The sequence below is a fragment of the Pleurodeles waltl genome, chromosome 1_1 (assembly GCF_031143425.1).
Source record: "Pleurodeles waltl isolate 20211129_DDA chromosome 1_1, aPleWal1.hap1.20221129, whole genome shotgun sequence".
NCBI lineage: Eukaryota > Metazoa > Chordata > Amphibia > Caudata > Salamandridae > Pleurodeles > Pleurodeles waltl.
Genome location: NC_090436.1, coordinates 428,801,492 through 428,815,643, shown reverse-complemented (window position 1 = coordinate 428,815,643; position 14,152 = coordinate 428,801,492). Strand labels below are relative to the sequence as shown.

Sequence of the window (14,152 nt, the reverse complement as noted above, 5' to 3'; positions counted from 1 at the left end):
GGGGCTGAGAGAGGAGCCTTGTGGGATGCCGCAGATGATCTTGGTGGCCTCTGAGTAGAAGAGGGGTCGTCGGACTTTTTGGGTTCTGTCAGAGAGGAAGGAGGTGATCCATTCTAGTGCCTTGTCTCGGATTCCGGTGTCATGGAGACCGTAGAGTGCGGTGGGAGATGATGTTGAAGGGGGCAGTCAGGTCGAGGAGGATGAGATCCGCGGTCTCACCACTGTCTAGGAGGATGAGAATGTCATCTGTGGTGGTGAGGAGGGCGGTCTCGGTGCTGTGGTTGCTCCGGAAGCCAGACTGAGCGGGGTCAAGGATGTTGTAGAGTTCGATGTGTTTGGTGATTTGTCTGTTGACAGCCTTTTCGTTGACCTTGGCTGGGTAGGGGAAAGGGGAGTAGAGAGATGGGCCAGACATTCTTGAGGTCATCTGGGTCTGCGGGTGGTTTCTTCAGTAAGGGCTTGATTTCGGCGCGTTTCCAGATTTGTGGGAAGATGGCGGTTTCGAAGGAGCGGTTGATCCTGTGCCGGAGCTTGGGTGCGATGGTGCTACTTGCTTTGTTGAAGATGTGGTGGGGGCAGGGATCGAAGGGAGAGCTGGAGTGGATGCAGTTCATGAAGTTGAGGGTTTCCTCATCGGAGATGTAGGCCCAGCAGAGTAGGTGGTGGTGGTTTGGTGCAGCTTCAGTGGAGGCTATGATGGTGCTGGGCAATGAATGGACCTGGGTCGGAAAACTGTCATAGATGTCTGCTATCTTGTGGTAGAAGTAGGCGGAGAGGCTGTTGCAGAGTTCTTGTGATGGGAGGATGTCCGTGGAGTTCGCTCTGGGGTTGGTCAGTTCACTGATGATCGTGAAGAGTTCTTTGCTGTTGTGTGCGTTGTTGTTGATGCATTCCTGGAAGGCGTTTTGCTTGGTGGTCCTGATGAATTGGTGGTGTGTGTTATTGATGCACCATTTCCTTTCAAGGCGTCTGCAGTTTTGTTTGGACTCCTTAAGGGCTGGGGTGAATGAGTTCGCTTTCCTAGATGAGCGTCAGTTGGAGGGTTTATTGGTGTGGGCCAAGGTGTTGGCGCAGTCTGAGATCCAGTTGATGAGTTCCTGGGCAGCTGTGTTAGTGTCAAGGTCGTCGGGGGGGATGGTGAAATTGTTGAGACTGGTGAGTAGCTGGGCCTTGGTGATCTTGTACTTCATTTGAAACAATGCACAGTTGTCCATTGCATGTACTCGCCTTAAAAAATGGTCTTTGTGGTTGTGATTACGTCTGAACGCTGGGTGTTTGAACTTCAGGTGCTTTTGTTGCAGCCATCTACACCGCCTTTTTTTTTTTTCTCCAGACAAGCGGTTGTTAAGGACTCGAGGTACGTTCCTACCGAAGGTGGTGATGCTTTTTCATGTTGGGCAAGCCATTACCCTTCCAACCTTTTTTGCTTTGCCTCATTCCTCAAAAGAGGATGAGAGTTTCCCATCATTTAGACTGCAAGAGGGCAGTGAGCTTTTAAATTAATGTCACCTGGGAACATCAGGTTGTTGATCTGCTCTTTTTGGGTGAAGAAGGGCAAATCAGTGCAGAAAATGACCTTCTTTCAATGGATAGCCTCTGCCTAAGAGGGCAGTCAGCCTTTAAATTGATTGTACTTGGGAACATCAGGTGGACGATCAGCTCTTTGTGGGCAAAGAAGGGCAAGGCGGTGTAGAAATGGACCAACTCTTAATAGATAGTCGTCTGCACAAACATCTGCTACTCATTGACTAGGAAGTGCCCCACAGAGGTTCTAAGGACTTACTCCACCAGGACCATGGCTGCTACCATTGCATTGGCACTTCAAGTGCCTACCTTGGATATCTGTTAGGCAGCTATGTGGGCATCAGTGCACACATTAACGAAGCACATCTGCTTCAACAACCGGGTCTGTTGAGATGGGCATTTTGCCCACTTGGTCCTGCAGGACTTTTTTGTCTGAGCCATTCCACAGACCCAACATGTGGGGAGGAACTGCTTTGGTATCTATTCACAAGTTGAGGAACCTGAGGTTAGAAGTATCCATCAGAGGAGCATGCTACTTACCTTTGGAAACACTCTTTATGTTTTTTTGTAAATTATCTTTATTATCATTTTCATAATGTCAACAATACAAGTGTACGTCTCAATGGAGCAAGTCCTGTGTCAATACATCATGTTTACAGCAAGGATATGTCTTCCCCACAGTGCCAGGTATCCCACATTACCTGGAGGTTTACATAATCTAACCAAGCATTCCTAGACTTTGGTTCCGGAGTTTCTTGAGATGTAGGCAGGGCTACAACAGGGAATAATAATTTCTCCTAAGCTCATCTCCATATTTGCTGTACAAAATCTTACAATAATTAACAACTGGATAACAATATAATTTAACTGTCATAACCTTGAATATGACTAGTCTACTCACATTATATTCAGTATTTGGAGCATACAAGGACATCATTGGCGTGTTTTTCTTTTATCAATATACGATTGTGAGGACTCTGCTCAACCTGTTGCATGGTCATATTAATGCAGGAGGTCTTTTTCTGTTACCTTGGGTAATCTGGTCTGCTGCTATGTGTATGGTTGTCTGCCCCCTCTGCCATCCCCGATAAATAGAATCTGCAGCTTGGTACATGTCACAAATTCATCCCTGCCTTCGTCTCCTCCGCTCCCTCTCTCTGGGTTTGATGGGTCATCTTGGGTCCTCTCCCAGGTTGTGATGTCTGTGTGTGTTTGTGTTGTGTGGACCCATGAAGGGCTTGTAGACCTAGGTTTTCCAACATGTCACTCTATATTTCTGTGTCCTGTTCCGCTTGTTCATGTCGAACCATTACCAGCCGCCTCCCTTTTGCTGTTGCCTATTCCCTAAAGTCTGTTCTCCATCTCTGTAATGTAGGGGGTCTAGTTAGGGCCCAATGTATCGCAATACGACATTTAGCCAGTACCAACCCAAACTGTGCAAATCAATATTGCATTTTCTTCCTTTTTTTGGGAGGAGTACATTTAATAAGCCGTGCTTGGGTGATAGTTCAGTCTGTATTGTTATTTCTTTCAGGTTATCTATAAGTCGCCTAGCATCCACGCAACTTAAGGCAATCCAGGTCATGTGTATGAAGTGTGCTGGCACGTATCCACATTGAGGGCACCCGGACTAATGTTTGGAATACATTTTATGAAGTCTCTGGGGAGTGAGGTGTGTTCGATGTAGGTAATGGAACTGAATTAGCTTAAATATAGTGTTACTCACTATTTCCCGAACCTGTGCAAATGCCCTTCGCCATTCCGATTTACTGAGGGTTGTTTCCAGATCTGGCTCCCATCTGTCCCGCTACCTTGTCATATCCACCCTACAGTCGGCCTTTACGGCATTGTATATTCGAGACGTTAGGCCTCTGGTTACTTCTGGATCTAGAATTGCACGCAGTGTGTTGAATTCCTCTGGTTCCTCTGGAAGGCTAGTCCACACCTCTCTAATTATACGAGAACTTTTATTATGCTGTAAATGTTGGCCTGTGGGTAACTGAAAGATGTCCCGGGCTTCGTTAAGCGTCAGGGACTTCTCCGTTTGGTACAAGTCGCCTGCTGTTAAGGGGCGACCATCGTACCATTTTTTGAGGTATATTTGTGTCTGAAGCTAGGCAGCCACTCTATGGGGAGGAACCTTGCATGTGGAGCACATTTTAGTACAGCTACAACCGTTCTTTTCCCTATACCAGGAAAAGGGCTTCGCTAGGGACTCTCTTGCCTTTCATTAGGTATCCTGGTAGGTCACCCACGCCCTCCCAGTCACCCAATTGGTCTTCCTTGGCGTCCAGTCCTTCCCTACTCCAGTGCAGAGCATATTGCAACATTCCTGCATAATAATACAACTCTAGATCCTGGACTCTTATCTCTCCCATCTGTGTCTAGTTTTAACAATTTCAGTTTCACCCTGCTCCATTTTTCCACTTCCTAAACATGGTCTTGGGAATAAGACACAGTGAATTCTGAAGCGCATAGATGCAACGTGGGAGGAGAACCATCTTGCTCAGGGCCACCCTCCCCATCATGGAGAGAGGAAGTTTCTTCCAAAAGCCAATGGAGGCCTCGAGCTATCGTATCATAGCACCCATGTTTACGTCGCACTGGGCAGTGTCTGAGTGAGCTATCTGGATGCCCAGATATCTAAAATGCCCACACTCCCACCTAAACTGTACCTGTGGGAGGTCCGCCACGGTTCTGCCTACACTTCGCGTCATCGGGAAAAGTAGTGATTTGCGTTGGTTAATACATAAGACTGACATACTTCCAAACTCAGTCAGGATATCAAGGAGCTTAGGGGTACATGTATTGGGTTTGTCAGGTATATTAAGGCATTGTCTACATATAAGGAGCTACATGTGCTCCCACAATCCTCCCCGCCCCCATTCCGCCATCTCCTTCCTCAATGTTTGCGCTAATGGCTCTATTGCAATCGCGATCAGAGGCGGGGACAGCGGGCAGGTCTTAACGGGTTCCCCTCTCCACACTAAAGGCTTCCAAAATCGTCCTTCCCATTCGCACACATGCTATCGGACAGCTGTAATAGGAGGCGAACCCAGGCCCCAGTACCATTGTCTCCAAAACCATCCACATATAATCCCACTCAACAGTACCAATGCTTTTTATATGTCTAGTGCAGCTACAGCTGCTAGCGCTGGGTTCCCTGACACAGAGTGGAGGACCTGTGTTAGTCTCCTCACATTCATATGTGTTCCCCTACCCAGTATGAAACCACATTGGTCCTTATGCACCAAGTTTGGTATGACTCATTTTAGTCACATGGCTAGGACTTAGGCCAGTACCTTGGTATCCTCACAAAGCATTGAGAGGGGTCTAAATGCACCGGCTCCGCTGGATACCTGTGTGACTTAGAGAGCCTGATGATCTGGGCCTCACACATTGATTGGGGCAAAATGCCCATTCTCTTAGATTCAAGAAGAGTCTCTAGCAGCTTGGGTATCAATTGATTTCTATAGGCCTGGTAATATTCTACTGGCCACCTGTCAGAGCCTGGTGCCTTTTGCCGCACTAGTTCCCCCATTGCTTCCCTAAGCTTATCCAATTGGAGCTCATCATCCAAGCTCTCTTGTTGCCCTCTGTAGGCTGAGGTAGGTCCTTGGTCGCCAGGTACGTTTGTATCTCCGGTATCTGAAGATTTCCGCCTCTGAAGAACTGCCTTCAAGTGTTCTGTCAGTAGTTTATTTATGCCACTTTGTGTGGTCACTCTTGTTCCATCTGCTCTTTTCAGAGACAAGATAAGAAGTAATGGTCTCTCCCAGCGAAGCAGCCAGGCCAGCAAGCGACCCGACCTGTCCCCTTCCCTAAGTAGGAGCGGTCTATATTCATGTGAGGTCAGTTTATCAAGCCTGTCCCATATTTCTGTGTTGCGACGACCGTTCAGTAATTCAGTCTCACAGGACTCAGGTGTATCTGGGTGTCTGTTGTGCAGTGGCCAGAGAGCACTCAGCCTCCCTGAGATCTGACCACAAGCATCTTTGTGTGCTAGTAATTCTGGACAGGCATCACCGTGTTCAACAACCTTTAGAGTATCCCACTCCAGACCCCTAGTTTCTGTAGATAATCAGTTTGTGACAAAGCATCCCTCTATAAATCTATCACCTTACTGAGATCCTCTCTGAAGGTGGGGTCTTGTAGAGTTTCTGACCGTAATTACCAGATTGGAGTTTGGGGCCTATGTCCTCCAACCTGCCAGTCCGCCAGCACTGGAGCATGATCTGACAAGAATCTATCCATGACTTGAACATTAGTGAGTATAATTGCAATGTTGTGTGATACAAGAAATCTGTCAAGACGGCTGTAGGTGTGATGCATGGTATTAAAGCATGTGTATTCTTGGTTGCCTGGGTGAGTGACGCGCCATATGTCTGTGCTTTGTACCCGGTCCATCACTGTTTTGAAGAGAGGTGGTCAGGTTTGTGCTTAGTTTGAAGCTTTGGCAGGTGCCTATCCATGTCTCCATTAAGGACACAGTTGAAGTACCCGGCACATATCAAAGGTATTGCAAAATATGGGGCCAGCTCACGTTCTAGTGCGGGAAAACATTTCCGTCATCTACTTTTGGGGCATATACGTTGAGCAAGCATATTTCCATCCCATTCAGCAGTCTGTACCAATAGGTATCTACCATTGACATCTGCTTGGTAGCCCCTGAGTAAAAACTGCACCTGTGGGGCAATCCATATAAATACTCCGTGGGCATAATTGGAGTAGGTAGCTGCATATAACTGTCCCCTCCATTTCTTATGCAGTTTGTTGACCTCAGTGTCTGTCAAATGTGTCACCCGGAGGAGTGCTATTGTGTACCATGTTGGCACAGATATGTTATTACAAATGAGTTCAGCCCCCTTACATTCCATGTCAATAGTGAGTTCCCATAGTAATTTTTTTCAGCAGTATTTTGTCATGCTGCTCTATTGCAGGCGTCAATCTCTCTACCTTCTCAATTGCGTAGCTGGTCAGACTAGCCATGTCTCAACCCCCACCCCTGGGTACACACATATGAACAACCTGTGCAGCTCCAACCGTCATTAGGGTCTCCCCCTCCCAAATCAGCCAAATCAATGTAATATGAATATAAAACAGTAAACAGATTCTAATGTCAACATGATCGGCTTACCTCTTCATTTTACCACTCAGCACATTCATACTTAGCATCCTCCACTCAACCCTTCAATCATAACTATCAAATTTCTATGTACTGTCGGGCCAGTATGCAGAACACCCTAGCAATGGGCTTCACACTCCATTTTCATTCACCCCCTGGTGCTAACTCAGTCACACTGCTCCCGTCGCATCCACAGTCTTACATTGCCACATTTGTATCTCAGCTTTCCACATTGCAACTCACTCAATCACAGCCATTAAGGGGTATAGTATAAAGAATCAATCCTTAAAGGTGGCCCCAATTAGAGGCTACATCCAGAACTTGCATCCACTGTTTAAGGCGAGGGGTCCTGTACTTTGGCTATGGTTTTGGTCTCACAAATCTTCCCATCTATTTATCATTGTCCGATCTCAGTCAATGCTGTTGATGCGTAGCTGCATTCATCCACACCCAATGCTGTGACTTCTTCCACCAAGGATCACGCCTTTTTGCTTTTCTGCCTCAGACTCTCGGGGTCCAGACCAGAGCCCCACAGGTCACCTGTAGGCATACTGAGGTCTTCCAATGCCAATGTTCTGTCATTCCGCACCACCACTTTCTGGGACGCTCTGGCAGACCCTGGTCTCCTCTGTTTCTTTGCTCACAGGGTCTTGACCGACCCCATGGCCTCACTTCTCCCAGGATCTCGAGCTTGAAGCAAGGACTCGGTCATCTCCATGTATCTCGAGACAGTCCCACACTGCTTCCAGGGTCGTGAAGAAGTGCATGCGGTCTGCATGCAATACCTTTAATTTTGCTGGAAAAATCAACATGTAACAGAATCCCATTCATCTGAGTTTCTGCTTTACACCCCCATAGGTGGGCAGTAGTTGCTGTACATGCCTCGTGTAATCTAGGAAGACCTGTATCGTGTAGTTTCAAACTTAGGATTTCCCTTTTGTCTCACCACTCGGAGGATAGAGTCTCTGTCCCTATAATTAAAGATTTTAGCAATGAGGGTGTGCAGTGCATTTTCCTACTGGCAGCTTCGGGATCAGCGCTCTGTGTGCCCTTTCCACGACAAAGACAGGGGATAACTTCTCTTGTATCCAATTTTCAATGAACCCCTCTGGGTCTCTGCCTTCTGCATCCTTCGGAAATCCCACAAAGTGGAGAGTACATCTCTGCGATCGTCCCTCCACGTACTCAGCTCTTCTGTCTAAGTTTTGCGTTTTTTTAGTAAGTTCTGGTATTGCTGTTTCAGCGCAGCAACCTCTTCCTGCAGCATTGATACTTGTTGTTCCGTGGCTAAGGCTCTCTCTGCAACTGTGCGGAGGTCTGCCCTGAGTAGTCCAACATAGACGGTCATGGCGTAAATTTTGTCTTGAACCTTGGTGCTGGACTGTTCTTTTGCGGCCAATATCTGCACTCCCGATGGTTCATCATGTGAGCTTGTTACTTGTTCCATCAGTGTCTGTGGGTTGGTTTCACCCCCTCCCACCCCTCTCCCCTTGAGTGCTCTGGGCGGTGTACTGATCAATTTTATTTTGTTGAGCATTTTTATGTTCCCTTTCTTTCCCCATGGCTTTAATATCAAGTTGCAGTGTATTTCCGATATATTTCAGGGGTCTTTCTGTTCAACTATACAGTAGTTTTTCAGCAGGCATGCACCGTGGTTCAGAGGTAGTGTCACTCACATACTGGGCCCCATTCACAGTTTCATCAGTGTACCTCCAGGCTAACACGCCAATACTAGTTTCCACACATAGCTCCATTAACTTAATTCACTTCTGACCTTGTGTGCCCATTACCATTCCAGTACTGCAGCCCACATACAACTCTGTCAGTGCTCCTAAGCCCTAACGTGCAGCGCCCCAGGAATTACACAGCGTCTCTGTTTCTCATTTCTCACCCTGTGCTTTTCTGTTATTCCAACACTGGGCTGGAACAGAGCTCTGTGTCTATACCCCCAATTCTGATCTGAAGCGCCCCTATATTGCTGTATTGGGGTTCACATACAACTCTGCTAATGCATCTCCTGCTAATCTGCAGTGCCCCCTGCTGTTCCACACTCTGACTTCTGTTTGAGTACGTGGGGGAGCCAATCAAATCTATTATTAGGTGCCATCTTTTATTTGGGAGGATCTGTTTCACCTATCTCACTCCGTTCTTTACGTTACTCTGTTTACTCTCACTGTTTTCTTTCTCCCCCTTTTTTCTCTTTCCAGCTCTAAAAATACACATGTTAACAGTTTTGCTCTTTCTTTCAACTATTTATTTCTACTCCTCTCCCTTTTTTTATTTCCTTCTTCCTCTTGCTACTTTCTCTTTCAAACTTGCAAAAACCTTATTTCTTTCCATGTTTCATTACTCTCTTCTTTCTTCATCAGGCATACATTGTGTCACTATTTTTTCTCTTCCCTTCATTCTTTCTTTGTCTTTTTTATTTACTCTTTTCTTTGACTTGGTATGCATCCTTTCACTTTTTTTTTTTTTTTTTTTTTTAGATCTTTCTTCCTTCCTTTCTCTGGTGTATTCTTATCTTTATCTGTCAGTTCACGTTTTACTTTTTCTCATCTGTATGTGGAAGCCACATGTTCGGGACCCAAAGTTTTTTCCCCATTCTGTGTCTGTGGGAAATGTATCATTACATAAATGCCTTGGTTCTTTCGCTGCTTGTTTCTCTTACCATCTATCTTTGTTTCTCTAATGCACGTTTTTCTCTTTCTTTTTGCACTTCTTTCATAATTTTTTCCACTTTATCTTTTGTTCGCTAGCTTCATTCCTTTTTTTCTTTTGTTTCACACGTTTGCTCTATTTCTACTCTTAGTTTTAATTTTCTCGTTCTTTCTTTTCCTTCTTTCTTTTAATTCTTTGCGACCCCTTCTCTTTCTTCCTTTTGTCTGTTGTATTCCTTAAGCTTCTCTTTTTTTGCCCCATCTGCTTTCTCTCCTGAGGCCTTATTATTAATTGAGCAACAAGTGCAGTGGCACCGGGGCCCAGAGGCCTATGGACCTCACTCAACTCTAATTACTGCTGTATTTTCCTACCAAAATTGCAGTCAACCGTTTTTCTTTCTTACTCCAGAGCCCATGACACAGTTACTACACCACTTGTCCTCTCTATCTTTACTCCCGACTCCCTCTTTCCTTTCACCCTCCAGTCCGTCCCAAATTATATTTTTATTATTGTGTTTTGAGCATTACACTCTAATGCCAAGGTTTTATTTCTGATAAAGGTCTATATGATGATTGTATATGTCTTAAGATAGAGGAAGAAGGTAAATGGAAGTGATTTAGTTAAATGCTGAGTCACTGTATTTTATGGCAGGAAAAGATGAAATTATGAGGCAGGGATGACCAATTTAAGTGGCAAGAAAAGTCTGGTTATGAATTTAAATTGCCAATAGCTCTGACTCAAGAAAATGTGAGACCTATTGCATTGAAAATGCTTGTTGCTATCTTGTCAGCATTCTTGTATTGTAGAAGCCCCAACATCAAATATATCTCTAGTATTTTCTGTCATTTACAGAACAAAATTGTGTCATTACTTCTTTGGTTTTCACACCAAGTATGTTTAATAGCAGTATAGTTCAAATATATTACATTTTAGCATTATCCTTAAGTTAAAGCACTGTCTGCCCTTTGTTTTCAATAGATCAACAATAGAAGAGGTTTATGCAAGGTCAATGTCAAAACTCTCCAAATCTGCAAGCAATTATACTCAGCTTGGGTATGTATTCTGCATGAGAAAATCCTGTAAGCCTGTATTAACTATGACACAGATTTTTTTTGTTCCTTTCTACTCCACTACCTCATTTCATTTCTGTTTCTCTAGGACATTCGGGCCAGTATGGGATATTTTCAAAACGTCAACAGAAAAGTTAGCAAGCTGTCATTTGGAACTAGTTAAAAAGTTACAGGAGCTGATAAAAGAGGTGCAGAAGTATGGAGATGAGCAGTTAAAAGCTCATAAAAAGGTCTGACTTATTTTCTTATGCTTATTATGTTGTTTAAAATAGGGATTTCGCCTGTTTTATTGAGGACTGTATCTTTTTCCAGACAAAAGAGGAAGTCGCAGGAACGCTGGATGCCGTACAAAATATCCAGAATATTACTCAGGCTTTGCAGAAATCCAAGGAAATGTATAATGCTAAGTGTGTAGACCAGGAGCGACTGAAAAGAGAAGGAGCTGCTCAGAAAGATATTGAAAAGGTAATTAACTTGGAATTTCCTCTTTCAGGTTAAAGCATTGGATGGTTCTAAGAGCTATGTAAGATGTCATTGCAGAATTTCTTTTAAAAAAGTGTTCTAATGTTGATAAAGGAAGCTTAGTCAGACTATAAAATTGTTATTGAAAATGATACAAGAAAACTCATGAAGATAAGAGTTAGATTTGCTTGTTTTGTTGTGTAGCCTTTTTAGTTATAGCTCCATGCAAGTTATTTTAGCACACTAGGCCTGCCGCTGTGCACTTTTACCTAGATATATTTTATTCAGCTTTATTATTTTAGCAATAGCCACATTTGTGGTCGTGTTTATTTCTCTCTATCTAGCTGTTCTTTGCCTAGGCCAGCACTACGTTCTTAAACAAGACATTCTTGTTCACTCTGTGCTTCTCTTAAGGCTGCAGTTAGATAGGTTGCCTGTAAAACGTGATAACACTTTGTCTCTGGTGTTCATAGAGACATACCCATCCTTACGCAGGGACATTTTCACAGAACATCAGCTGTTTTATTACATGTTAGAGTGAGATTCCAGCCAGATGACCACAACTGTATGCTGATTGCTGAATGCTTTGCTACAGCTGCTTATGCAGACTTCAGACCTTTGCTCAGGTATGGGGGATGATGTCTTCCCAGGGGAACCTGAAGGGCAGAACTAGAACTTAACATGCTGTGCTCTAATATAGCCTAGGTAGGAATTCATCTATTGACTCTAGTGATAATATGATAGTGTTATTTCTATGCTTCATACTCCTGGTCACAATGTTAATCCTGTCATGCTTTATTGTCCTGGTTATTGCAGTACATGCTTTATTATCTAAGAAGCAGTTGCTTCATTAAAACCTTATTGAAACATATACTGCCTCTGATTGTCCTTGTATATGCGAGACTAATGTAATTGAGAGAAACGGATGAGACCTGAGTGACCAGGATTTCCCTGAGGAGTCAATTGTGTCATGCGCTCAGCTGCCCAATCATCACTGCTCTTGGGTGGAGATGAAGCACTGCTAGTTAGCCGGAGCAAAACTCGGATTTGGGGGCGACAGGTGTCACCTGTAGTGGGTTAAGGCTCAGTCTCCCACACCGCATGCGATTCTGCTGCTCAAATCCAGTAGTCTCATTAGAATAATGAGAGCCTACGCGACAGTTTCATGTTATATTTAGATAACTAGGCACAACTGTATATACTGACAGAAAAAGTGCCTTTTTGATAAAATTATTTCGGTGAACAGATTTTGAAGTTCAGATTGTAATATGTTTACATATAAACACTAATAAAATCAGTACTTGGAATTAAAAAGACAGAAAACAGCATAGAACACTTTTAGAAGCAGGGCATGCGTCTTCAGAACCTTATCTGTTTGTCAGAGTCTTTTCTGTAGTTTTCATCTCATTTTAAAGAGGTAACACAAAATCAGTGTACTTCTATTAATTTCTCTTTTTGAAATATTTTACTGGGCATTGACAGCTTCTGAAAATTTAACATCATGGTTAGGTTTTTTCTGTTTTTGTATCATGTACCTATTTCAGATTGATATGTTATGCATTATTCTGCCCTCTGCTGGTTCAGTCCCAGAAATGTTCGTCTGTAAAAACGAAATAGTGAATTTGTATTGTATTTAGGTACGTGCGACATTCACGTAATTTACTTTTGCATAATTATGCAAAATGTTGGTGAAATTGTGTATTTGTGTGAAATGCAAATCAGTCACACAATACTGTATTTTAATACAGAATGCATCTGTAGTTCAATTTTTAACTCGTGCCTGCTTTAAAAAAGTACAAAAAAAAAAAAAAACACCACTGAGAACAGCTTCTCATGTTGCTTCCAAGCATTTGTGGTAAATATTTACAGTGAATGGTGTGTACTTACGCTAAAACTGTTAATGGGGTAACAAGCATAATGTGAAAATTATGTTAATTACGCCACCGTAATTAACTTTTCGCGCAGGCCTAAATATTTTAAACTGTAGTTTTTATAAAGTGCTTCATAGCCGACTGGAGGTAGCTGAAGCTCATTTTTGGATGGGTAGCGTTCTACCCCATGAGGTGATCGCTTGGTTGGCAGAGTGTTGTATTTGTTGTGATACTGTTTGGGAAGTGTTTTGGTTACAAACAAGAGCGACCAGGGAGGTGCCCTTGTCTTGGGAGTACAGATCGTAGGCGTGCGCTGTAGGCACAGATGCTGTCAAATGAGTGAAATTATGCTAGATAGGCAAAATGAAAGTGCCATGAGCTATAGACGCTGCCTACTGATTTACAAATAGACCTCATAAGCGAGGAAAGAAATGAAAGAGCAAAGAGGATTGACAACCTAATCACAAAATGCTCAATCTTTAAAGATCCAGATTTCACTCATTCCTGCTATGTCGGTAGCCAAAAATGTGAGCAGGAGTTTGTATCCCATATCATGTCCTGCACCCAAATACAGACAAGCATCAGTCAGACGAGACTCTAGCCAGGCTCACCTTCTAAATGCACATATGAAAGAAGAGGCTCTTTTGCAAGTTGCGATCTTGACAATATAAAACAAACATTGGCAAAGCCAATAAGTTTTGCCTATGCAAAATCTGTTGTCTTTGTCAGTGTTTTTTTACATGGCGGACCAGGCCCGTTTCCAGGAATTTATATCTAGATGGGCCAAGGGGGCGTTTGGGTGGGCTAATGTGTGGCCGATTTTCAACAATTCCGGAGGTAGCCTACAACCTGGGCTCTGGTGCCACTGCACCTGCTGCCTCATTGGCAGGTAAACCCCTGCCCTCTCTTCCCCGACACACACCTCCCCACTGCACCTTGCCTCAGATATGAGCTAAGCTCGCCACCGGGCTGTTTTCTTGTTACATGGGTGCCCAGAGTTTTGTCTCAGGCGTTATTTTTCTCCCTATTAGTACACAAGTAAAACAGCTATTATTAAAACAATGCAGTATAAAATGTATTCTATAGATTTATCAGTATCACCTGACTGATAATTAAAGTAAACAAAAGTGAGACAAAAAAAATTCCATTTGCCGACTTGGAGGAAGCACTTAACAGGTGCTTTCTCTGTGGCCTCTTTGGCTGTTACTGGGAGGGCCAAATGTCATGTTTGGGTGGGCCTGGCCCACCTGCCATAACCGGGACTGTGGCGGACAGCAGTTGGGCTGGTGTGCAACATGGTTTAAAGTAATGTTTTTAAAAAGTTCATGACGTGGCCAGCTTTGACCCTGTCAAAACGTTTTTTATTTACTTTAAGCCATATTCCACAGCAGCTCAACTCCTGTACAACATGCACAAAACATTGCCAAAGCTAATCTGCTCCT

The 14,152-nt window shown here is 43.8% G+C and overlaps 1 protein-coding gene across 1 annotated transcript in view; it reads left to right on the top strand.

The window, feature by feature from the left end:
- The window catches only part of FCHO2 (FCH and mu domain containing endocytic adaptor 2), a 724,395-nt gene that overhangs the window by 112,425 nt on the left and 597,818 nt on the right, over positions 1-14,152 (top strand). The window contains exons 3-5 of the mRNA XM_069224082.1: positions 10,286-10,360; positions 10,466-10,607; positions 10,690-10,842. Coding sequence (XP_069080183.1) covers positions 10,286-10,360; positions 10,466-10,607; positions 10,690-10,842 — 370 coding nt within the window. The remainder of the gene's footprint in view (positions 1-10,285; positions 10,361-10,465; positions 10,608-10,689; positions 10,843-14,152) is intronic.